Here is a 25,528-nt window from a genome sequence, read left to right on the forward strand (position 1 = left end):
TTTTATGAAGAAGGTTTTATGTACAATTCAATCATATCGGCCAGTGCCGCTAAATAAGCTACGCTTCAGAATACCAAAGCCTACAAATCGTTTGGCTTGCCGGTCCGGTCATCCGGTCCATCCGTTTGTTAAAAAAGGATCTTGATCACCTTCAACCAATAAACAAAAGCAAGCATCCTCAGCATTCAGAAAAGGTAGGTGGCACAGGGTGATTACTTGTTGTGTAGTATGTACCATAGAAATAAACCAGAGAAAAGCAAATGGTGAACTGTGAGCTTGGAAATAATGTGTCACTTGTCTTTTTTTTCTGTTTTTCGGGGAATCAAATTATTTACAATCTTTCTTACCTGTGCCACTTATATATAATTGAAAATGGAGGGAACCAGATTTGTGAACATATGAAGAAAAACTATTTTCCTTGTACCGAACGACACTCCAAGTACAACTCTTATCCTACCGTAGAATACCATGCATCCGCCCATTCCACATTAAGCGCCGATATCCAAATTTTTAAGATCTCAGAAAATATGCACAGTACATTTATATGTAAAACTGATGACCAGGCAAGCGCCCATTCCCCATTTTTTTGCGATTATCTCTAAATTTTGAGTGGGCGCTTGCCTGGTATTTTACGGTAATACAGTGGCCTACAATTTAAATAAAGTAGTGTTGTATCCTGCATGCCAAAAAGATGCACAAAAGCTTGCCCAGTGTGATGCAGATGGAGACTGCGGGAAGCTCTTTGAGTTGAACATTGGAGATGCGTGTTACATTCTAAAAGTAAACAATGAAGCCGCCCCCTCCCCCCCCCCCAGTTCAACATCAAACCATATAAATATCTGAGCATGTTTCAAAGGCATGAAAGCACAAGTGGCTAATGTTTCCATGCATTAACAGACAAAATGTAATCATCAGTGGTGAAGCTTACAAAAGAACTGCTTGTGGCAGCTTCTGCAGCAAAAACATGGCTTTTGTAGCACCATATTTCATTTAATTTATTTCACACTGCAAACTTAAGGACATGACGTCCCGAAACCAAGACCACACGCAACGAAAACAGCACAACCAAGCACCGGGGCAGGATACCACTAGCAGACAATAGTTGCTTGAACGACGGCAAGTTAAAGTATTCAAATAACGAACCTGCAGCAAAAAGATGTCCGAGCGTTCCTTCATGGCTGTGGTAGCGTGCCTCGAATGACTGGCGTGGGATAGCGGCTTCTGTAGAGGCATTGTAGCTGAATACCAGTGCTGGCAGGCTCCTAATGCTCCCAACTTGAAATCCAACAAGATGGGTCCCAGGAACCACTGTTTTCCCGTGGTTGGCTCGAGAACAATCAATTTCGTGGCGTCCTGTGGTTCGTCCAGCATATGGGCCCCGTCATTGCTGGCGATGCTCAGAAGTATAATCTGCAGCGAAAAGATTCGTGAGTGCTTCATCACGGCTGTGGTAGCGTGTCCCCCACATTTGAGTTTTTGGAGCAGGCGATTCCGGTTTATCATTTTGTAAGAAGCGATGCAAGTACTATAGAAATTCACGCAGTTCCTCACAGTGTCATAAAAACTATTAAACTGCAATTATGACTCACAATTATTCACAGCAAAAAGATTGCTGCTGGAAAAGGGGATAGAAAGCAAAAACACAGAACTTTGGCAATGACCTCATTGCCTTTGAAGCTTGATGCAGTAACTAAATCAGTCCCACCTTCGACAACTGCAAAGCAACAAAACTATTTAAACATAGCGAATAAACCACACGTCACAACAAGCATTTTTCCCTAAAATGAAAATAATGGGAGGAAGATTCATAGGAGTGTTCCTCAAGTAATCAGTGCCACCGAAACAATGATTGACACCACTCTTCCTCCCACGCAAGGCATCAATAATCGTTCCAGCCAAACAGAAGCTACTACAAAAGGGAAACTAAGGGTTGGACACTCTTCTCGGAAAGTGGCCACTTTTTGCTTGAGCATATATTTTAATAGTCGCTTTTACGTAGGCAAATATAAGCGAGTAACTTGGGGTTCCTCAATTTCATGAAAGAAAAAAATTGTTTTCGTCTATGGAAGCTCACCGTGGGACGGAAGTGGTTTGTGTACCTCAGTCCTATTTATTATCGAACGGTAATACATCATATCTGCTGAAAGCATTTATTGAATCATAGCGGCCAAAGCAGGTGGCATATCGTCATCTGCTTCCAGCCAGCATCTAATTAAGAGCCTCAAGTAAGAGTGTGTTCAACTAGTAGATCAAGGCATGTGTTTATGGGCGCCATTAAATTGCAAAATTTTGCTGTTGGTTACGGGCCTACGGGTAGTTTTTCAACGTAAATCCGGTTATAAACAGATGCTTGAAGATTTTACGCGAAGAATAAAATACCATTTTCTATAGACACCATTTTTGTTCAATAGGTTAAGCATTTTTTACACGCAGAAAACTGTATAATCCGCCATCTTTAACGCCACCTTCAAATTGCAAACACGCTCCATGGTTTAAGTTGAATGCACTCTTACTCGAGGCTCTCTAGCATCTAATGACGTCAGTGGTGCCATCCCGTGGTACCACCGACGTCATGCACGCACGACCGTCGTTCGCGCGGTAGGCCTACCTCACTGATCTCTAATATAGGGGCCTGGAAGGCGCTGAGCCTAGCTCGGAGTCGGGCACGAGTGAAGCCATCGGAAGTTCGATGCTTGTCACAGAAGTCGAGTGTTTGCTGGGTTTTATAGTGGATTTAGTTAATGTTTTGGTTTTTGCTTTCTTGCATTTTTACGTGGGTTTTAATAATCCCTTTCAGTAATCAATCTTGAGAATAAGACGCTTGAACTTGGGGAGTGTACACTTAATCAACTAGAATCGCGTTACTCAGACATGAAATGGTTTCCAAGAAGACTTCTCGGGCCTGCATGAACTGTTATTGCGCGACAAGCAGGCTCTATTGTTATAACAAAAGCAAATCAAGCGCCTTGGATACTGTTTGGACCACCGCTCGTAAGAGTAGGAAAGCCTGTCAAGCGCTCACTTCCGGAACAAGCTGCTTACTTCCGGTGGCTTCGTACCTGTTCGCTCAATGCGCCATCCAGCCCTCTAGTGGAGATTATTGGCCCACCTCAAAACAAACTGCCATAGACAAGAACTTTTTTTACACATAAACTAACTAATCTCTATGACAATTGTTCAATCGCGCATCCCCGCTTCGCGAGTGCGGCCACCAGACGGCAATCTTGGACGTCGAAAAATCGTGTTTTTGGAGTGTTGGGGAGGCTGGCCGCAGCGTGCTGAAGACACGTTTTCTGCTTGTTCGCCGTCATTCGCCAAAAACATTCGTTTAAAACCCTGTGTAAGCCGAATACTTGCTAATGAGAATATGTGTGAATTTTCACGGAAGCGCAGTGCCGCAAGAAAAAGGCACAACTCGTCGAAAGCAAGTTTCGACGGTCTTGTGGCATGATCAAAGCTTCCTTGGCATGCCGAAGCGCTGAGTCTCTGTGCCTTCGCACGCTAGATTTGTGAACATATGAAGAAAAACTATTTTCCTTGTACCGAACGACACTCCAAGTACAACTCTTAGCTACCGTAGAATACCATGCATCCGCCCGTTCCACATGAAGCGCCGATATCCAAATTTCTAAGATCTGAGAAAATATGCACAGTACATTTATATGTAAAATTGATGACGAGGCAAGTGCCCATTCCCCATTTTTTCGCGATTATCTCTAAATTATGAGTGGGCGCTTGCCTGGTATTTTATGGTAATACAGTGGCCTACAATTGAAATAAAGTAGTGTTGTATCCTGCATGCCAAAAAGATGCACAAAGGCTTGCCCAGTGTGATGCAGATGGACGCTGCGGGAAGCTCTTTGAGTTGAACATTGGAGATGCATGTTACATTCTAAAAGTAAACAATGAAGCCGCCCCCCCCCCCCCCCCCCTCAGTTCAACTTCAAACCATATAATTATCTGAGCACGTCTCAAAGGCAAGAAAGCACAAGTGGCTGTTTCCATGCATTAACAGACAAAATGTACTCATCAGTGGTGAACTGCTTGTAGCAGCTTCTGCAGCAAAAGCATGGCTTTTGTAGCACATATTTCATATAATTTATTTCACACTGCAAACTTAAGGACATGACGTCCCGAAACCAAGACCACACGCAACGAAAACAGCACAACCAAGCACCGGGGCAGGATACCACTAGCAGACAATAGTTGCTTGAACGAGGGCAAGTTAAAGTATTCAAATAACGAACCTGCAGCAAAAAGATGTCCGAGCGTTCCTTCATGGCTGTGGTAGCGTGCCTCGAATGACTGGCGTGGGATAGCGGCTTCTGTAGAGGCATCGTAGCTGAAGACCAGTGCTGGCAGGCTCCTGATTCTCCCAACTTGAAATCCACCAAGATGGGTCCCAGGAACCACTGTTTTCCCGTGGTTGGCTCGAGAACAATCAATTTCATGGCGTCCTGTGGTTCGGCCAGCATATGGGCCCTGTCATTGCTGGCGATGCTCATAAGTATAATCTGCAGCGAAAAGATTCGTGAGTGCTTCATCACGGCTGTGGTAGCGTGTCCCCCACATTTGAGCTTTTGGAGCAGGCGATTCCGGTTTATCACATTGTAAAAAGCGATGCAAGTACTATAGAAATTCCCGCAGTTCCTCACAGTGTCATAAAAACTATTATAACTGCAATTATGACACACAATTATTCACAGCAAAAAGATTGCTGCTGGAAAAGGGGATAGAAAGCAAAAACACAGAACTTTGGCAATGACCTCATTGCCTTTAAAGCTTGATGCAGTAACTAAATCAGTCCCACCTTCGACAACTGCAAAGCAACAAAACTATTTAAACATAGCGAATAAACCACACGTCACACCAAGCATTTTTCCCTAAAATGAAAATAATGGGAGGAAGATTCATAGGAGTGTTCCTCAAGTAATCGGTGCCACCGAAACAATGATTGACTCCGCTCTTCCTCCCACGCAAGGCATCAATAATCGTTCCAGCCAAGGAGAAGCTACTACAAAAGGGAAGGGGTTGGACACTCTTCTCGGAAAGTGGCCCCTGTTTGCTTGAGCATATATTTTAATAGTCCCTTTTACGTAGGCAAATATAAGCGAGTAACATGTGTGAATTTTTACGCAAGCGCAGTGCCGCAAGAGAAAGGCACAACTCGTCGAAAGCAAGTTTCGACGGTCTTGCGGCATGATCAAAGCTTCTTTGACATGCCGAAGCGCTGAGTCTCTGTGCCTTCGCACGCTAGGATACCGATCAAGAATTGGTGCCGCGAAAATGTTTTGAAGGTGTGTCGTGCATAGATGTCTTCGCATCTTATATCGGCTAAAGAGTTCTGAAGCATCCAGATGTTCAGGCGAGTTGCTATCAATAAAGGGGGGAAAGCAATATGTACAGTTGCTCTTATGCACTATTAACCATGGCTGTGTTCCAAATCTACTCTAATAGATCACATAGAAGCACAAATAGTGCAACGCTGTAGAGCAAGGAGGGTTTTCGAAGGCAAAAGTACAAAACGGCGAGAATGATGATCTTTGAAGCGCGGTCCATATGGTAGTGTGCAGTCTGTTGACTAATCACAATTAGGCGAGCCGTGCTCAAACGTGAACTGAAATTAAGTAGGTTGACAATGAGACACCGCTGATCACTGATGAGGAGCTGTTGTGCGCGGTATTCTCTGAACCGTCTAACAACAAAAACAAAAAAGTACCGCCACCTTCCGTAAAATGTCCGATGACTGCCTCCTGGCATTTAGGAATGCAGTTCTTAACTGTGACTGGAGCTTTGTTTATTCTAGCTTAAACGTCGATGTCTCTTATAATACTTTCTTGGACGTTTTTAAAGAACTTTATCATTTGCATGTTCCGTTAAAAACCGTAACCGTAAACAAAAAGATAAGGAAACCCTGGGTGACCGCCGTACACATTAAAATGATGCATAAAAATGAAAGCCGTTTACAAGTCCCTGTAACACCGAATTGGAGCGCAGCTCTTTAGGAGGAGGAGGGAACGATACTGAAGGGAGGGTATATTCCTCCTCCCTCCTCCTCCCTCGTGATCATGCCTGCTAGTCCTCCTGCCCTTCTCCTCCTCCTCCACTCCCTCCCTCTCCTTCACCGCCTCCTCATCCTTCAAGCTCCTCTCCTGCCCTCGGCTCCTCCTCCTTGTCTCTCCTCCCCTTGCTCCTCCACCTTCCTACTGCTGTCCTCCTTGCCGCTCAAGCCGGAAACGGTCGCTTAAGAGCTGTGCTCTGAAATATAGAGTCAGAACAAATATTTTGGCAGGTTGACATTTTATTGATAGGGGAAAAACCGTGGTGTATACTGGAAACTGCGTTGCATATCCAGCCAAGGTTTACGCCAATAACGTACAAAACCAACGTACGCACTTGTTATAACGATGTACCTTCAAGTTTGCTCCGCGAGTTTCCAATTTACGTCCTGGATGAAAACCCCATTATTAGTTTAACTAGAACGCCATGATCAGCCGCCGTGGTACGATGTTCAGCAGCCTCTCCAGTGTAGCAGCCAGCCAGGACATGAAAAAAGAAGCATGTAGTTAAGCAGTGGGCAAATTTTCCCAGGGTTTATGCTTGACACCCATGCTTAGACAGTGAGAAGTTCAAATGCTGCCTACCTTTTTTTTTGTCTGCTGTGGGTGAGCAGCAAAACGTTTTTAATTCTAAGCTTACAAGAGCTTCAAGGTGACGTGATCACCAGACTAAAACTGGGATGGTGTTCGTCGTCCTAGTAGATGGGCACTCGGCGGAGTATAATACCAAAAAACACTTGTAATAAGTGAAACAAGCGTGAAAAAAGACACTTTGGAGAAGCTACAGGCAGGCACACCATCTTAAACTTGATAAGGAACTTACCGCAAACATGGTATTGTGATTTGTTTAGACCCGACGTAAGATGAACTTCAATACTTGATGATGGAACAGAGTCCTGAAAGTCGTCACATGCTTGGAACAGACCTACAATAAATGTACCGAAGCCGGTCTGAAATCTGTTAAAGACGTTTACAACGTTTTCGTGGGACGTCTTAACAATGCGAAGGGGGGGGGGGGGGGGAGGGGAGAAGAAACGGAGGGGAGGGCATGTCCCTCCTCCTCATCCGTACTCTCTCGTGCTCCCCTTCTCCTTCTCTCGTGCCCCTCCTCCCCTCGTTCCCTCCTCCTCCTTTTTTGAGGTATTTCGATTTTGCGACATACCGTACTAAACTATGTAATATATGTATATATATATATATATATATATGTATATATATATATTGTGGTATTTTTGCTCACCGCTTGTCCGGAGAAAGGAAATATAGTTGTCAGATCTGGAAGCTCCAATGTGATTTACGATTGATGAGACCGCTTGCTTGCACGACAGGTATCTGGCATCTCCTCTCCCCCCCCCCCCTCCTATTCCTCCTCCTCAACCTCATCGTCCTCGTCGTCCTCTTCGTCTTGTACGACTTGTACGCTCCAACTGATAACGAAGCTGGTAGATGCTCCTCCGAGTGGCCCGCCTAACACCTCTCAAGGTACGCAAGACCGTCCGACTGAACAATTCTCCAGCTTTCGTTCTTCTCCTCCTCCTTTCCTCCTAGCGCGCACTCCATATCGTTGCCAATGTTCGGCGTCCAAAATCCCCACAATATATACAAATATAGAGCAATCTCCTCCTATACTGGTTCTTTTAATAGCACTCCTATCCCAGTCCTTGATTGTTATGAAGGAAGCCTTGTGATCTGAGAAGTGACAGGATATGTGTTCCAGGTGATGTACCAATGGCTGATTTTGAAATACGAGGTCTATGCATGTGTTTCGAGAGGTCGTCACAGCAGTGTGCGCTGTTACGAGGGAGAGAAATGGGAGGTTTTCCTGCATAAGTGGTATGAAGTTCTTATTCGTCTTTAAGTCTGCATTACAGTCCCCCACTACTAACATGGGTGTGGACCCACGTGTGCTTAACGCAAGTTGCAGAAAATACACGACATCTTTGGTGAGTGCTGTAGGCGAGATATACAGAGTCACCACTATCAAGCCGTTGTCGAACTTGGCGGCACAAAGTTCTCCAACTTCGTCTGACGTGCCAAATATCTCTATGGGTACGGCAGACAGATCCTTACGCACGTAGATGGCCACTCCCGCCGCTCTGTTGTGCTCTCTACTGACGCCGCAGCAGTACTGGCAGTATATGATTTCTACCGCCTGTTTTGGATCTAACCACGTTTGCGAGAGGCAAAGTACAGATGCCTGGCGTAGGATGGGGTCGTGGTTCACGTCTTTGGAATGCGCCGGCAGAGAGCGAATATTAAGCGCGGCGACCGAGAACAAGTGCGGTTGCTCAATCATTGCGTAGCACTTAGCAGTGACAGTTTGGAGTTTGTGTGACTGCAGCCGACGAAACTCATCAAGTAGTGCCCTGTCGGGATTGGGCTTGCCGTGGTAGAACGTAAAGTCATTGTCCACATTGGTGAGGTAGAGCCCGTTGATGTCTGTAGCACGACTCAGTGCCACGTATACCAATTTCTGTGGATGACTCTTGGCATACGAGTACACCACGTTTTCATACGTGCCTCCCTGTGATTTGTGAATGGTGATAGCACTTGCTTGCACAATGGGTAGCTGGCATCTCCTCAAGGATATCCTTGACTTCTTATCAATGACGCAAGTGACTGTGCGTCTTTCGATAGGTGTCCAATTTTGCTGAATATTTCTGTCGAGTGCCTGTAAGTGCCGGGATTTTGCGGCCGCCACGGTTCCAATCGCAATTTTGGAACCAAGCTCACCGAAATGCAGCCAGATGCGTTCCGGCTCTTGGAGTGTGTCGTATTGTATATATTGGAGTATTCCAACAGATCCATTGACCAGACCGTCGGAAACATCGACATTGAGTGTGAGCATATATGGTTTTCCAATGCATAGCATTATATTAGCTGGCAGGTTTCCGAGTTCGGCCTTGGGCAGCGTTTCGGCCTTGCGCATTGCCTCTGTCTTCTCCTGCATAGACCTGAATCCAACGATTGTGTCCCGTGCCGCACATGCCACAGAATTATCTTCGGTTGCAATGGCTGTGTTCGTATTGTAGTAGTCTGATTCCTTGTTGGAGTAGTACAAGCGGATGCCACTGGGACAACACGTTTCTGCTTGTTGTTGCGTGACGAACCGACTCTCGATCAATGCGATTTCTTCGGAATCCAATTCTGCACCGTCTCCAATTTTAGAAAGTATGGTGGAAAACCTGAGATCGCTTTGCCTTACGACCTTCGTGAGGACGAAGTATGACAAATGGTGCCATGCGATTTCCGTGTTAAACACACTGTTCGTCTTGACGCGCTTGAAAACCTCGGCGGCACGAACGGGGGGAAGCTGGCGCAGGTCTCCGCAGAGGATGATGTCTAACCCGCCGAAAGGCTCTAGATATTTGCAAGTGATGATGCGGAGTCGCGAGTCCACTTTCTGCAGGATGTCGGCGGACATCATTCTAACCTCATCGATAATCACGCACCTGACGTTCCTGAACGCATAGCGGAACGTGTTCAACTCATTGTCCCGCAGTCCGCCATCCCTATTGATGGTAAGTCTGAACGCTGCATGTACAGTTATTCCACCAAGCGCGACCGCCGCCTTTCCAGTTGTAGCACAGGCAACATAGGCGTTTACATTATCTGAACCAGCAGGGTTGCAGTATCTGTTGTAGACGTCCATGATGAGACGCAGTACAAATGTCTTCCCGCACCCAGCCACTCCCGTGAAGAAGATTTGTAGTGGCGAAGAGTCCGGTATAGTGAGTCTATGCACGACTTCTCGGACAATCTCGTACTGCTCCTCATTTGTCTTCCGTATTGTGTCCAGGTACTCATCTCTGCTCATGACGTCTTGGCGCGTGCAGACGGCGGGGCACTGCTTAAACGGGGCATTGGATTGGACCGTACCGATGTCTAGGAGATCGGAGTCGTCGTTTTCCATGGCCATCGGGTGCAGTCTCACATCTGGGAGCTCAGAAGTGGCAGAATTTTCCCCGTCATTTGACTGGAACATGGAATTACAAACGGCACGAATTTGCTCAATGTCTACGTCACTGTGGTAGCGTGCTTTGTTCTGTAGAATGACGTCGATGTTTTGCTCATACAAACGCTCGAAACAGTTTTGGTCTAAGATATCCACTTCTTTGCGGAATGGATAGAAGAGCAGGACATGTTCTCGATTGAAGTTGACTGAATCGTCTACGGAGCAACCGCGGTAGCGAAGTATCCGTCGTTGATTCCTCTTTCTGCAGTTATATATGTCGTACTCGGTAGCGAACTCTGCCAGAGTAACAGCTTCCAATTCGGGAACGCGGTCTTCGTAGCGCTCGATCATCGTCCGTTTCCAAACATCCGTGCTTGATTCTACTAAGCCTTCCTGCGCCATCTGAGCGTTAGACTTCCGAGTGCGCGTCCTCTCCTAAGGCCATGCAGAGTTCACGAAGACAACTTTTCGACTCGCCTCCGACATATCCTGGTTGAGCAAACACCATGCGGCCTCCTGTGCGGACAGCTCAATGGCATTCAACATTTTCACACCTAGATGTCTCAGTGCCTGAGAATAGGCCATGTCCCTCTTCTCCTTGACAATTTCTTGCACTGCCCGATTGAGGTTCGACATACCTCGGTTGGCCTTGTTTACATATTCCACCACGTAGGCAGCACACGCATACGTGTCGAGGACGATCTGAAGATCCATGTTAGAATCGAGAATTGATGCAACCCATGGGTTAAAGTAATTCACCCACTTTTGCTGCACAGAACGGGGTAGCATGATGGTGGCACGAGGAGTGCCTGCTCGGAGAATAGAAATGTACTCCGCCTTGTCCGCGACACCGTGATGTTCCCAAAACTGCTCCATGCAGTCATAATTTGTCGTTTCCAGGGCATGATGCATGGCCTCGTACTTTTTAGGAGGCTCTCGATTTTCTTCTTCTGCGCTTCATTGTCCACAGTGGGGAAAGGCACTACAACCATACATTCATCGATGGGCATAAAAGGCGCGTAAAAGCGGCATCTGGTCGTGTTGTGCTTGTAGCAGGTGTGCGTGTGTTGGTGCACCTGAGTCCGCTCCCGCTTCAAGCATCCGTTGTCGATGGAAAGCAGAACGTTGGCCATTTCAAGAGTCTGGGGCATGAGCATCGAGAGCTCCTCGTTGGGCGCGTTCTGAAGCCAAAGGAGAATCTGCGGGTGTGCCGACCCGCGGTGCTGAAATTCGATCCACTTAAAGTAGTCGACGACTATGTACGGCCTAAAAGGCGATACACGGGTGTTGCGGAGAATGTTGAGAATAACACGCACCAATCGGTCGAAGTATATGGCACAGACTACGGGATCGTCATTCACTAGCTGAGCTCGATAAATGCTGTTCATTTGCTCCAGTGGTACTTCGATCTCGCCGGGCTTCAACCGAAGGCGTTGAAGCAACTGCACAAGGTCGGGCCAGTGAATTTCCGAGGCAGAAAGAGTGAGGAACGCGGTCGGCTTACCCAACTGCCGTATCATAGCAAAGAGGTCTTTCTTGCGTTTTGTCCAGTACTGCACGGTGTTGGGTATACCATGCATGAAAGCCATGTCGTGCTTGACCGCTTGCTGCACAAAATCCTTGTCGAGCAACTGTTGTTTCGTTAGTGTTTCCAGTGCCTTTATGTTACGGAAGGCCACACACATGTCACCGGCTACTCGGTGCCTAAACACTTTCATGGCCATGTACAGTACGTGCTGTGGGGTGACCCTCGACGGTCTGACCTGCGGATCTCACTCATGGCGTGTGTGAAGACTGTCGGTTTTGCGCTGGCATGTACTCGGCGCGGCTCACCGAGATAAATCTGTGGGAACGAGAGCTCCTCTGCATGTTCGTCGTAAAGGATGCTCACGGGCCTTTTTCCCTCACCTGGCGCAATCACTAGAAACTTGTCTTCGTCCCATACGAGAGTGTGCTGAGCCAGAGTCATGGCTGTAGCCACTTGGATCGGATCGTTGAGGTCTGAGCATTGCGGGAGCAACTCGATCTCGTCGTGTTCGTCCACTTCTACGATATCCCCCAAACGGGCAAAATCGCACTTGATATTATAATGCTTGTACAGCGTGCTATCACACAGCAGCTTAAGCCACGGCAGCAGATCACATTTCCTTACTGCCCCTGCCAGGTACGTCGTCTTCGCAAGCATACGCCGCTTCAAATGTACATTGAGGGCTCGGTCTTGTTCGATGGCACGAGGCAACATTGTCACCATGTCATCCACGTCACACAGACGTTCACTACTGGTCCCTTAATGCCGTTTTGACCTCCACCGTGCATCAGCCGTCGCAGTTGCATGAAAGGAATTCGTGGAGATATGAGTCTCTCACTCACCGCGTTCAGTTGTGGGAGGTGGGCTGGCTTCGGGGGATATACATAACCGTTACTTGAGGAAAGATGAGAAATATGACCCTTTTGCACTGATTGTATGCAGGTCGAGCACAGTTTGAATTGGGTTAGGTCCCAGTTTGGAAATGATTGCTCTAGGGTTTCGTGACATCTGTCCGGTAGCGGTTGCAAGTCGTTCTGGAACCAGAGCCGATCGCAGACTGAACATACGCTCCCAAACGGGTTGTCTCTAAACAGCCGTTGGAAAATTTTTGTTGCACCGTCAGGCTTAGCAATCCTTGTTTTTTGCTTGGCTTCCGCTTCGGCGGCGCTCACTCCTGGCTGCTCTCGGCGGCGGCGATGAGCCTCTGCTTTGGCGTTGCGCACTTCCGGGTCCTCTCGATAGCGGCTCCTGGCTTCCGCTTCGGCGGCGCTCACTCCTGGCTGCTCTCGGCGGCGGCGATGAGCCTCTGCTTCGGCGTCGCGCACTTCCGGGTCCTCTCGACGGCGGCGCTTAGATTCAGCCTCAGCAGCGCCCACTCCTAGCTGCTCTCGGCGGTGGCGATGAGCCTTTGCTTCGGCGTCGCGCACTTCAGGGTCCTCTCGACGGCGGCGCTTAGATTCAGCCTCAGCAGCGGCCACTCCTGGTTGCTCTCGGCGCCGGCGATGAGCCTCTGCTTCGGCGTTGCGGACTTCCGGGTTCTATCGATAGCGGCTCCTGGCTTCCGCTTCGGCGGCGCTCACTCCTGGCTGCTATCGGCGGCGGCGATGAGCCTCGGCTTCGGCGTCGCGCACTTCAGGGTCCTCTCGACGGCGGCGCTTAGATTCAGCCTCAGCAGCGCAAACTCCTAGCTGCTCTCGGCGGTGGCGATGAGCCTCTGCTTCGGCGTCGCGCACTTCCGGGTCCTCTCGACGGCGGCGCTTAGATTCAGCCTCAGCAGCGGCCACTCCTGGTTGCTCTCGGCGCCGGCGATGAGCCTCTGCTTTGGCGTTGCGCACTTCCGGGTCCTCTCGATAGCGGCTCCTGGTTTCCGATTCGGCGGCGCTCACTCCTGGCTGCTCTCGGCGGCGGCGATGAGCCTTGGCTTCGGCGTCGCGCACTTCAGGGTCTTGTCGACGGCGCCGTTTAGCTTCAGCTTCGGCGGCACGCACTTCAGGATCTTGGCGTCGGCGGCGCTGAGCCTCTGCTCGGGTAGTGCGTTTAGCAGCAGCTGCTTCATCTGATTCGCTCATTTTGTGAAAAAGAACTGCCTGATTACGGCTCGTCGTCGTCGTCTTTGTGATATCACTCATGCTGGATTATGGCGCCGGCGGCGCTGACCCTCAGCTCGAGCCTCGGGCAGCACGTTTAGCAGCAGCTGCTAAAGCCCCTCTATCCTGAGAAAAGTGGCGGCATTCATTGTTGTGGAAATGCTCGAGACACGTGCCGTGCGCCAATTCTGGGAAGAACATGGCCACTGTAATATGGCATCTGAAATCTAGTTCGAATGTGCGCTGTGCCGCCATGATCTTTCCAAAGTCTGCACGTTGCACGTGCCTCGTGCATCGACGCACCGTACGCTACTTTTAAGACATGAAGGCGCTTTAGCAGCTTTTAGCTTCTCTTTGTTCTATTATTTTCCTGCTGCAGGGTTTTTCAATTATTTAATTTTGGCGGAGAGAAACCACGTGGGGCTACTGAACGGAAGGGCTCCGGTTGGAAGCCGGCCGAGGGATAAGAGATAAAAGTCTTTTAAAATAATTTTTCGGAGTACTGAAAATACGGATTTGTCCCCTCTGCTCATCTTCCCTGCTCCCCTGCTTTCTCCTCCTAACCTCTCGGGGGCCACGTGACCCCCCCCCCAAGTTCACGTGACCCCCCAGGTCACCTGTTGCATGTTGCAGGTTGTAGGCAACCTGTTGCATGCAACCTGTTGCATCTTCTCTGAGCTGCATGCAACAGACTGCACAGGATGCAACCTGTACCCGTACCAACCTGTACCAAAGCAAGTCACGTGACCTGGGGGGGTCAAGTGACCCGCTTTCTCCTCCTAACCTCGCGGGGGCCACGTGACCTGGGGTAACGTGACTTGGGGGGGTCACGTGACCCCCCCAGGTCCCCTGTTGCATGTTGCAGGTTGTAGGCAACCTGTTGCATCTTCTCTGAGCTGCATGCAACAGGTTGCACAGGGTGCAACCTGTTGCATGCAAGGCGCGGTTACGCCGACGGCGACGCCGACGCCGACGGCGACGGCGACGCCGGTCAGGCTGGAAACGGGCCCCTAAGAGCTGCGCTCTAAAAAAAGAAGTACCTTCCCCCCCTCTTCCGTCGCCACTTAGTTACAAATACAGTCGTCAGAATAAAGTAAACCGCTGCTCCGGAGGCACATACGGCTACAGGCACATTGCACTCGCAAAACACATTCACACGGTGTCGATTCTTGACCGGCATCCAAGCGTGCGAAGGCATAGAGACGCAGCGCTTCGGGATGCCAAGGAAGCTTTGAACATGCCGCGAGACCGGCGAAACTTGCTTTCGAAGAATTGTGCCTTGTTTCTGCTGCACTGCGCTTCCGTAAAAATTGTGACGTGTTCTCAGCGGCAAGTCTCACGTCTTACATAGAGTTTTAAAGAACTTCTTCGGTGAATGACGAGGAACGAGTAGAAACTGTGTCTTCAGCACGTTGCCGCCAGCCTCCGCAACGCTCCAAAACCGAGCTTTCTCAACATGCAAGATTGCCGTCCGGTGGCCGCACTCGGGCTGCAGCGATCAAGCGGGGGTACGCGATCCAGCAATTGTCCTAAACATCAGTATATAAACTAGAGAAAACACGACATGCTCTTAAATTCAGTATGCGACAGCGCTCATTATGATTATTCAACCAGCGCGGTTCAGTCTTTCATGTTAAAATCTGATTTCTCCGGTTCTTACCGCGCCCGAAAGCGAAAGGGTGACGGCGCCCGAAAGCAAAAAAGGTACGAACAGAAGGAGTTCGGGAGAGCCCACTCAGCCCAGAGCAAACCAAACACTCATGGCGATGAGCCCTGCGCCTGCACACGTCCATCGAGTCGAGTCTGATGCGTGAATAGGTTTCCCTCGCGCAACTGAGTCGGGAGGCTAAAGCAAAAAATATGGCGCGTTTTCTGACTCAGCCCGCGCTATTGCGTTAATTTACGCGTCTTTGATTCATTCTGCACTTCGGCTATCTAGCAAGGCGCATGCGAAAATGAGCTAGCTTACCTTCTTAGTCCGGTTGAATGGTGAAAAACGATCGCCGCGACGACGAAGAGTGCTGCCGCCCTCCCAGCCCGTGGTGGTTCACGCGCGAGCGAGCGTGCGGACCGGGAAGTAAACATCACGTGATGGACGGCGCTCCTCGCTCGGTTGTCGTCGTCCGCGAGCTGCGCCGGCCTTTAGGTGGGTCTCCCTCCGCCGTTCGAAAGAGATTTTAGCCTTGGCACGAATGGCAAGTAACATGAGACATCTGCCAACAAGAAAACTATCTCTAGAGCAAACGTGGCGTGTGTTATGTGTTTTTACTTGAAAGAAAAGGGATCACAGACCTGAACTAACAAATATGTGAAGCCGTACATTTACGGACTCGTGTCGTCATGTCGCCTCTACGGCGTATTGCCCGTGCGCGCCTCTCACGGCGCTTTCCAGTTTTGAAAAAGGGTGTTAACTTACGTTGTTTTTTTTTTACAGTGCACACACAGAACTATAAAATCGTGGTCGGCTTATGGCCGATTCACACGACGGACTGAACCGCGATTTTTTGTCTGCGGACCGTGTACCACATGACCGGCACGTCACCGATTCCTGCGATCCGCACCTCGTCCGCGGACGCGGGGACTGATGAAGTCGAGCGCCTTTTTCAGTCGCGGATTTTTGGCGGTAGAATGACCAGAAAAGCGTTTAGTCTGGCAACAGTACATTGTTTTCTTTGTTATTTGGTTCTGGACGATTAAAAAAAAATGGCGCATGGTTGCGTGTTGTGCGTTCGCTGGTTCATTTTGCCGCGCGATTCTTGGTTTCACGCGAGAAAAAAACTACAGAAACTTTGGCTGACGCGACGCAGGTTCCCGTACTCCTCCGGGTCCGTGTCAAGAAGCACCCTTCAAATCTCGTCTAGCACGCCGCGATAATTCTTGCACGTCCAATCAGGATTTCACCGACCATGACCTTTCTTGTGGTTGTGGTGCACTTGAGCGTTGTGCACGAGCGCGGAGTGCATGAAGGCATCTCCAAACGCCCCTCCGCGAGTCCAGAAATTCGTCGCGTCTGCGCCGAACCCTTCTCGAGCAGGGGTGCTATGTTGCGCTTTTTGCACTCCCAGGAGACTTGGAAGAAGGAAGTGACGTCAACGACTGGAGCAAACGCAGATTGGATGTTGACAGAAGAAAACAAACTCAACATCCGATCTGCGGTTGCTGCGTTGTTGACGTCACTTCCTTCTCCCTAGTCTCCCGGGAGTGCAAAAAGCGCAACATAGCCCCCCAGGACCATTCCTGTGTCACTGTCATGCCTTGGGTTAGTAAAGCTAGTGGCGCTTCGCGCGAAGCCTATCACCGTGTTTAGTCTCGATCTGTACGTAACAATGGCGTACGATTCTTTATCGCGGTAGCAGACGTAGATTTCTCCATTGGAAAATGGTGCCACAGTGCGATGTTAGAGTTTCGCGGCGCTGTGGGGTGGCGAACAGGTTCGGTCCGTCCTAGCTGGTGTCTGCTCGTTGTCCCCCTCGTGTGGATGCGTTTGGGAGACGGACGAATTGCGGACATGTTGTCACGTGATCAATCCGTCCGCGGATCAGTCCGTCGTGTGAATCGGCCAATACCGACGCGCGCACCGCTCGAAGTTAAAAAAAAGCAAAAAAATAACAAAAAACAATAGCGTCGTCGACTTCAAACGCATTTCTCGCCAAACGTGCTCGACTGCGCATTCTTTCCCAGTAACTTGACTACAGCGCCGCCATAAACTGTCAATACACGCGCCCTCACGAACTCCCGTTGCCGAGCCGCTCCTGTCCCAACACTGCCCCAAGTATTCTAGTACACTGTAACCATACTGACCCTACTGCCGATTCGCCGGTGTCGGCACCTATCGCGATCTACATAGAACGCCTCACACGAGCCGCTGCGGTTTCAACATTACCCCGCATTGGAGTACACTATAGTCGAACTTTGACTGGCTGAAGTCCGCCTCAACACCAAGTTCGGCTTAAAAACGCCCAAGCTGGTTTTTACGTTTTATAGACGCTCCCGCGAACTTCCTTTGTCAAGTCCCTTTCAGAGAGTGTTTATTTGCCATATCCTAAGGGATGAGGAATGAAGGAATGTGTTGGTGAGAACTAGGTCTAGACGCTGGTACTAACATTTAAGCAATGTGGCTTAAGCTAAGCTAAATAGGTACCACTAACTTGACCTCAAAGATGACATCTAGGAGACGTTGCGGGATGCTTCTCTTGTTATCTTCGCCAGGTCGGTGAAACCAGCCATCTACGAAAGCACTATTTTTAGGTCGGTACTCGGCTCTGATGTTCTTGCATTTGGAGAATTCCCACATCAGGAGAAAAGTATCTTATTTGATGCCCACGTCACACATTGAGCTGGAGCCGGATATTTCCCCCCGGCTCCACGATGCGACGCCCGCAAGTGTTATAGCTGCGATTGTCCTCACAATGGTCAGGAGTACCTTGGCTCTTCTGCCGAAATCTCTTGAGGGAGGAAGGCTCGGTATTGGGGGACGTTTCTCCCAGAGTGCTGCTTGGCAGTCTTTCTTGATTTTGGCACGATCCAATCCTGGATTGTAGCCTTCATTACTGCAGTTTTCTTCTTTTGCTCGGCTTCCAGTGTTCGTTCGCAGATTTCAGCATATCCGTGGTCGTTGTCTTTTAAAGATGGTGCATCATCATGGGCACGGGGTCCAAGCGGTGTACATTTCATTGCCGGGGATTCCCTCATGCGCCGGTACGCAGGCTTTTCTTGGAGTTGTGCCTCTAGATAGCAGCTGAGAGGCAAGTTTTTTTATGTTCTGTACTTCCACACTGGCGTTTCTTGATGTCTGGCATTGCCTGTTCACTTGCTGAAAATTTGTTAAGACCCGGAGATGTACAGGTTGGGGTCCTGGTAGTGTAAGGGCCGTCTCGAGGGCGAGGCGGACTGCTGCGAGTTCTCCCGCTTTTACCGAGGTGCGAGCAGGAGGTTCTTCAATGCGCTTATGCTTAGGGTTGGAGAGATGACCGTCGCTGTTTTGAGAATAATCGGTCTATCTCACGAGGCGGTGTCTTTGTATGCAGCTACAATTTTGCTCGCTTCTTTTTTCCACGCTTTCGTCGCTTTGATGTGTGCCATGACAAGACGCTCGTTTTGATTTTGCCGTCCTTACTGGTGCTAGGTGTATTTTCAGTAATTTCTGTGTGATCTTCCCGTAGTGGGAGTAGCTCAAGTAATTTGGGAAGGTCTCTGTAGATGTTCCTACGAGTTCTAAGATCCCTTTCCCTAGCTGCGTGCGCGACCGTGCGGCCCCCGACGATTTTGTGTAGCGAGTTAATCTGAGAGCATTCCCTAAGTTTTGCCAGGTGACAAAACTTGTTTAGGACCGTGAGTTTTATTCTAGCTTGGTTGTTTAGGGCCTCGAGCTTCTGCCATTGTGCATTAGTGAGCCATTGGTGCCAAGCCCTGTAGCGGAAGCGCTATACTACTAGGGCTTTGAATATTCTTCTGGTAAACTCTTCTGCTGCTCCACCCTTGGCGCTACAAATACACCGGATGGCACGATTTCCAGGCAAGCAAATGAGCATGGTTATTTTGTTCCAAAAAAATCAGATGTGCCCTCTGTCCGCAGAGAGTCAGTAGTCTGCTGCTGCAGCCAATGGTGGAGTGGTAGGAAGAAGAACAATCTGTTGAGCAGGAGCGAGGCGAAGCGACGAGGACTTGAGAAAAGCGCTCAATCTATTTAATGCAGCTCCATATTATGGTGGCATAAAATGGCACACTAAGGTATAGGCGACTCCTGTCAAATGTCTATCGAGCACTACAGGTCAGTACCCCGCGTCTTCTTATAAATGAGTGATTGTGATGCCTGGGAGCACCACATCAATGTAAGCAACGCTGAAAACAAGCGGACTAACAGCAGAAATCATTTCTTCCAGGTGACGTGACTGCACATCTTTGCTTTTTTGGTCCACCGACATCTGGATGGCGAAAACCGTTCATCGCTTTCCACCTCCGCGACTATGTCAAAGAGCTGCAGTTTCCACACTCTTTGTAATGTTGTGGCTGCCCAATTCTGCATGCGACACACTGTTCTAGAGAACGGTATGACGTGCTTCGGTACGACCGTACATACTATCTATTCATAAAAAAAAAAACATATGCCAGACTGTGTCTAGACAACTGTGACACCCTGATTGCTTGTCAAGTACAGCGACGACAATCAGCTCGTCACTGTACTCTTAGTGCCGCGTACATCTGGCTACTCGAACATCTTTGACTATGGGAGTAAATGCTGGCTCCACTGTATTATTTTAACCAGAAGTCATATATGACACGAGCTGTTTTCGTTGCGACCATGGACTCCCTCGCATGTCGTCGTAACATTGTCTTTCTTCTGCACCACACGGCCATGAAGCTTGTGACACATTTTTTTGCATTCACAAGCTTACGACTCGCACGACGTGTAAGCTCGGAAATACATAAGCGGCATAAGAAGGCTCTTTAGCGACTGAAAAAAAAAACTTTGCATGAGCTTTAAATCCAGATAACCGAAATATAGTTCAATGTAGACCACTGGGATATAATTTATTCGCCAGCTCATTTACTTCCTGGATGTTAGCGCAAAGTTCCACTCCTTCCACTTTCCTCAACCGCCAAATGTATGTGCAGCATTTGCTATAGGCTATACGAGGTTGGTGAAAATAGTTTATATATTTTTGCTCATGAACTATACGTAAAGAGCACGCGTAGTGTTTCAGGGTCTCTACGCGTGCAGTGCCACCACTAAAATTATTTTGTGTTGGCCCATCAGAGCTGCTTGTTAGTCTACATTCCCAAACAAGCAGCGATGGTCATTATGTCTGTGATTTCAACAGCTTGAGCTATTTCCGTTCTGCAGGATTTCTGTTGGCAGTGTTTCGTGATGACAGGACAAACAAAGAGGCAAATGCACAGGTTTGAGTCATTAAAATTGGTTTATTGCGCAAGTGCGACAGAGGAATATTGCTCCTCATGCAATTCCAAGGGGGCAATGAGTAATGCGACAGAAACGAAACAAGCAACCCTTGGCGAAAAACCGCATATTTCGAATATATTTATGAGGAACTTAATATAAATATTTTTCACAAATTTTGTTGAAATTTAATTGGCCGCACTTGAGCGTACTACAAATGTACTTTTACCGCATTCTTGACGAAATATTGTCATAATTCTCATGAACTCCAAAACGTAGGGCAGGCACTTTGAATGTATTTATATCGTATTCTTCACGCAACTTTGGCATACTTCTCGCGAACTCCAAAATGTAGGGCTGGCGCTTCGAATGTACTTTTAGCTTCCTTCAAGTTACTTAGGAATTCGTAAAACGAATCTATATAAAACTGTATTTAAAAACACCAGCAAACTTATTATAAACAGAAATATCTTAAAAAATAAAGTTTAAGCAAAATTTAAGTTTTGAAGCTTATTCAAAACAAATCTCAAGCAGTGAAAGAAAACTCTACGATTACAGGAATCATGGAAGGTTTGTAAGTGGCGCCAGTTGGTTTTACAACCTTTTTATTTAAATTTTTGACCTAAGATGGTTCCTATACCGATAATGTTGCACTAAATGTTGCATTCGGTGCAATTTTATCGGTATTGGAACCATATTAGGTAAAAAATTAAAAATAGGAAGCTTTTAAAACCAACTGCCGGCACTAACAAACCTTTCATAAGTGCAGTAATCGAAGTGTTTTGTTCCACTGCTGGCGATTTGTTCCGCATAAGCTTCAAAATTTAATTTTTGCTCAAACTTTATTTTTTTAAAGATATTTCTGTTTTTAATGAATTTACATTTAAACTATCCTTAGCACAGGGAGACGTATATGTGCCAATTTACAGATGCAGTTCTACGAAATGCAAGGAAGAATGACAACAGAAAAAAACTTTATTCAAGAACACATATTTGAAAGAGAAAATCTATTTAAAAAATGTCAGCTTCCAGAATATGCATTGATCTTTATACAGGGCGTAAAAATTGTGCTAAAAGAAATTCATAAAAAAAAAAAAAAACTTTCGAGAAGGTAAAACATAAAAGTAGGCTAGCTACACTGTGACCCTTCAAGGGGCACTGACAGGGTATTTATGCTAGCCAAGGTTTCTATTTGTACACGAAAGCCTACCCCAAAAACAATACGCAGCTCGAAATTCGTTTTCTTTCCGCCCGAAAACCGCCGATCGAGCGATCGAGAACTGGACGGCTTGAGTCGCGCTCACTCTCTTCTTCGTGGGCTTGTTCGAGAGACAAAATGTGGCCTTGTTCAAGGTGCAAAATGACTTGCGAAACAAATCCATGCCTAAAAGTAGGCTTTAAATGATAAGCGAAATTAAATGCTCGCTTGACGTTTAGGCGAGGCTACGATTTATCGAGGACTCCACTGCACGACGCTTGCACACTAGAAGCTGGCAACAGGGCGAACGTCCGTTGAAAAACTTCGGGCAGGTATAATGTACTCAACATGAAGACAGCAAGCCTGAACATGTAATCCGAGATCACTGGTATATACCGCAATCACAAGTGAAGCTGTCTTAAACACTCCACGTCGCGCGCACAAACACAGTATAAACCTCCTTCAACTTCAAAGTCGGCACGGAATCCATACACTTCGTGCGGGCGCCGGCAAGGGCCTCGCCTTCGAAGGGGTGCCCAACCACTGCGGCACCACTGGGAAGCAGAAGGCCGACCAACTGGCCAAGCTCGAACACGACGACGCTGAATTCTGGCTGTCCAGCGTGGAGCTCTTCGTGGACGCGAAGCTTCTGGTGGCCCGGGAAGCCCAAGCCAAGCATCCCGTCGCGAGGTACGCGGCAGAAGACCGCCTCGCTAGGCAGCGGCAGGCCGTCATTCACCGCCTCCTAACAAGCAGTGCCTCGTCCCCAGTGATGCTGCAGTGGCTCAGGCCGAGCGCTGACCGGGAATGCGGGACCTGTGGAGAATGGGCGGGCACCAGCCGCCTGCCTGAGTTCGCGGATCACACCAACCGAGGAGGCACTTTACCGACGATCGGGGAGAGTCAATGGCAGCGCTCGGGCTCGGCGTGACTCACAGGCCACGCCAGCGGCAAACAAGCGGCATCAGTGCCGGCCTTTCCTGCACAAGAGAACAGATCATCCGTCCGCATGAGACGGCGCAAACAAAATAAAAGGCCCTCAAGGCGCTACTCACCTTCTTCGATAACAGTGGACTGCCACTATCCACGTGAGAGACCTGAAATCGCAAAATTCCGAACAAAAAATCCAGGCCTCCCGCGCGCAGCTACATAACGAAGCAGGAGGCGGAAAATGGCGCGGCCGTCGTCCCCAGCCGTTGGATGGATAGATGGATATTGGCTGTTCCATTTATACCGGAGGGTAGCTTGCGCCACCTAGCCTTGAAATATTGAATTCTAAACTTTCTATTCTTTTTTCTCTCCCATGGTTAATATTCTTCTCCGTTTACCTCCCTACAACTATCACCGCGCAGGTAGAGTACTTTCCAAGAAAATCTTTGGGGGATCGGGCAAAAAAAAAGAAAAAATTGAACGCCGCCCCCCACCTCCTTCCGCGGTCGAGGGAGTCGCCTATTTTCCTCTGGTCAACCACGTTCGTCTTCGGGACGAGGAGTGTCGCCTACGGCGTGTCGCTTACCGCTTTCAAAAGAGCACCCGGGTTTGACTTCGATCCACAGTGTGGGCTTGCTTTCTTTTATTCTTTTCTCGATCATTTTGTTTTGTCGAGGGATTTAGCGATATTTCCGACATTTCTTTTTTACGATTAACTAAGAAAAAAAGCAAAAAAAAAACAACACGAATGTTGTTTACGAAACATCGCTGAACGAAATGGGCCGGAATGTTTGGCTCATACGCAAGCGGACGCGGGTTCGATCCCCAATGTATTTTCGTTTTTATTTTTTTTTTACTTTTTGTTTTGTCGAGGCATTTGACGATATTTACGACATTTCGTCGACGAACGAAAGTTGTCGACGAAACGCGCTAGAAATACACCTCCCACACGGAGCCATTCTCCAATCAGAGCACGGCGAAGTGACGTCGTGGCACCGACCTGCGCGGAAGAGCAGACGGCTCCCCCCCCCCCCCCCCCCCCCCCAACCCGTATTAATTATTTTATGGTGCCTTAACTCGCCTGCAAGGTTGTTCTTTTTTATTTTTATCACACCTCAAGCGTGACGGTATTCGCGTAAAAGCCAGCCCATAAACAGATTCTGTACGAAAATAAACTCGTACAACGGTTTTCTTGTGTTAAACTTAGCATTCACGACGCCAATCTCCTGCCATAACTCACAACCGATGAAACACTCGATCATACACGCGTTGCGCCAAAAGACCCAGCGGTTGAATCAACTAGCCCGTCCAGTCACCTTGCCAGTTCAAAACACAGATTACGACACCTCCTTGGCTGCGCGTTCACAGTGCGGTCGTCATGAAAACCGAGCACTTTCACAAAAAGCTGGCGGAACAAACAAAACGCGCCGACCAAGGAGCTTCAGCACACCGAGCGCGGCCATCGACGACATAGGCCCATCTGCACGGCTAGACCTCTAGTCGAACGTCGAACTGGTCAAATTGATGGGCTAATGGCTGTACACTTTATAATGGGCGGTAGCTTCCGCCATCTATCCGAGAAACTATAAACCACAATTATGATTTCTTCCTTCGCCCGTCTAAGCCTATCTCTTTTCCGCCCAAGGTTAACCTTGGTGTATCCTTAAAAGCATCGAGTGCACTCTGAGTAGAGGCTCCGCGCTCTTCATATATATTCGTGAGGCACTTCCGTCGCATACTTAAAGTGCCCAATATATGCATTCCTGATTACTGCTAACAACGTACTTTAAATACTCTAAAACTATGTACACATAATTTGAGTGCAAATAATATACACTAATAGCGAACATACTTCAAGCGTATTCCCAAAATATATTCCGATTAAGAAGGAGCTGATATTATTATTGAACTTTTGTGAAATTTCGATTAATCTTGCTTGCTTATAGTGCACTAAAATATACGAAGTATATTTTTAATATGCTGTTTTTCGCTAAGGAAATACTTTCCATCATACGTTTTGCACAGGGTTCACACCGGTTTGAAACACAATAAGAATTAAGGGCACAGGGTAAGGTAAAATTGAAAAAAAAATTCGATTTTAGTTTTTTTCGCAATTTGAAAAGTTTAGTTCTTTCTGCACATTTTTCATTGTCCCAGTGTTTTTAGAAAGCTATATTTCGGGCTGAAAATCACTTCTTCCGAAAGCAAGTAGCAGGTGACCACGCCTCCTTTTGGGATACACTCCCTGTTTATCGATGAATTCTCCAACAAAACAAAATCAACACAAGACCTAAAAGCTTGTCCAGTAAGAGATAATCTCAAAAAATTATTTCGCAACTATTGCATAGCTTTTTTTCAACCAAGACAATCACGAGACGCGGTGCACGTTTTTCCCAGGTGTGCACCGTGTGTACATTCAAGCGTTTGTGTTTTCGTAACGACAAAAGGGCGTCATTGAATGCTGTTCCTTTATTCAATGGTGGCAGCATTGCACAAGCCAATGTTTTGAAGTTTTGTGGATGGAACCCTGTTTGGAAAGCCATCAAGTGGCTGAGGGAAGTTGACGTCACTCTAATATACTTTACGGACCAAGCGACATGGCAGGTCACAAAAGAGGCCCGGCAAGCAAGGTGGAAGCACGCACGGTACCGCCGCGTGAAGCCAGCAACAGCTGACGCCATTTTACGAACGCCGTCTGCTAGCCATAGCCGAACTTGGCGTGTCAGATCGGCCGCGTTGGCAGGTGCGCCGCTGGCAAAGACGACGAAGCTGAGACACGACGACGGCGATTGAGCAAGCAAGAGCACAGCGGGACGACTGTAACGGGGGCATTTATTGGGATCACAGGCGCAAAATAAGCAAGATAAATATTT

The 25,528-nt window shown here is 48.1% G+C and overlaps 1 protein-coding gene and 2 long non-coding RNA genes across 3 annotated transcripts in view; all 3 read right to left on the reverse strand.

Annotated features, from left to right (window-relative positions):
- The window catches only part of LOC121834501, a 28,360-nt gene extending 22,193 nt beyond the window's left edge, over nt 1-6,167 (reverse strand). The window contains exons 1-2 of the long non-coding RNA XR_006077240.1: nt 6,126-6,167; nt 4,248-4,514 (exon numbers count right to left, since the gene is read on the reverse strand). This is a non-coding gene — a long non-coding RNA (uncharacterized LOC121834501). The remainder of the gene's footprint in view (nt 1-4,247; nt 4,515-6,125) is intronic.
- Nucleotides 6,168-12,258: 6,091 nt separating this feature from the next.
- On the reverse strand, nt 12,259-13,750 carry LOC121834503 (vicilin-like seed storage protein At2g18540). Its single transcript, XM_042288197.1, has 2 exons — nt 13,165-13,750; nt 12,259-13,080 (listed from the first exon to the last, which is right to left on the reverse strand). The coding sequence occupies exons 1-2, from the start codon at nt 13,669-13,671 to the stop codon at nt 12,259-12,261; spliced, it is 1,329 nt and encodes a 442-aa protein (XP_042144131.1). The 5' UTR covers nt 13,672-13,750.
- A 6,780-nt stretch (nt 13,751-20,530) lies between these two features.
- On the reverse strand, nt 20,531-22,681 carry LOC115318538. The gene is made up of 2 exons (XR_006077241.1): nt 22,613-22,681; nt 20,531-22,541 (listed from the first exon to the last, which is right to left on the reverse strand). It is a non-coding gene; the product is annotated as an uncharacterized LOC115318538 (long non-coding RNA).
- Nucleotides 22,682-25,528: the final 2,847 nt, after the last annotated feature.

This window comes from Ixodes scapularis, unplaced genomic scaffold (genome assembly GCF_016920785.2).
Source record: "Ixodes scapularis isolate PalLabHiFi unplaced genomic scaffold, ASM1692078v2 ptg001264l_1___fragment_5__unscaffolded, whole genome shotgun sequence".
Taxonomy (NCBI): Eukaryota; Metazoa; Arthropoda; class Arachnida; order Ixodida; family Ixodidae; genus Ixodes; species Ixodes scapularis.

Coding starts and splice junctions, on each gene's coding strand:
- LOC121834503 (XM_042288197.1), bottom strand. CDS start 13,671: ATGAGTGATATCACAAAGACGACGACGACGAGCCGTAATCAGGCAGTT. Junction 13,081..13,164: donor AGGACCCTGAAGTGCGCGAC/GCCGAAGCCGAG, acceptor CGCTATCGATAG/AACCCGGAAGTCCGCAACGC.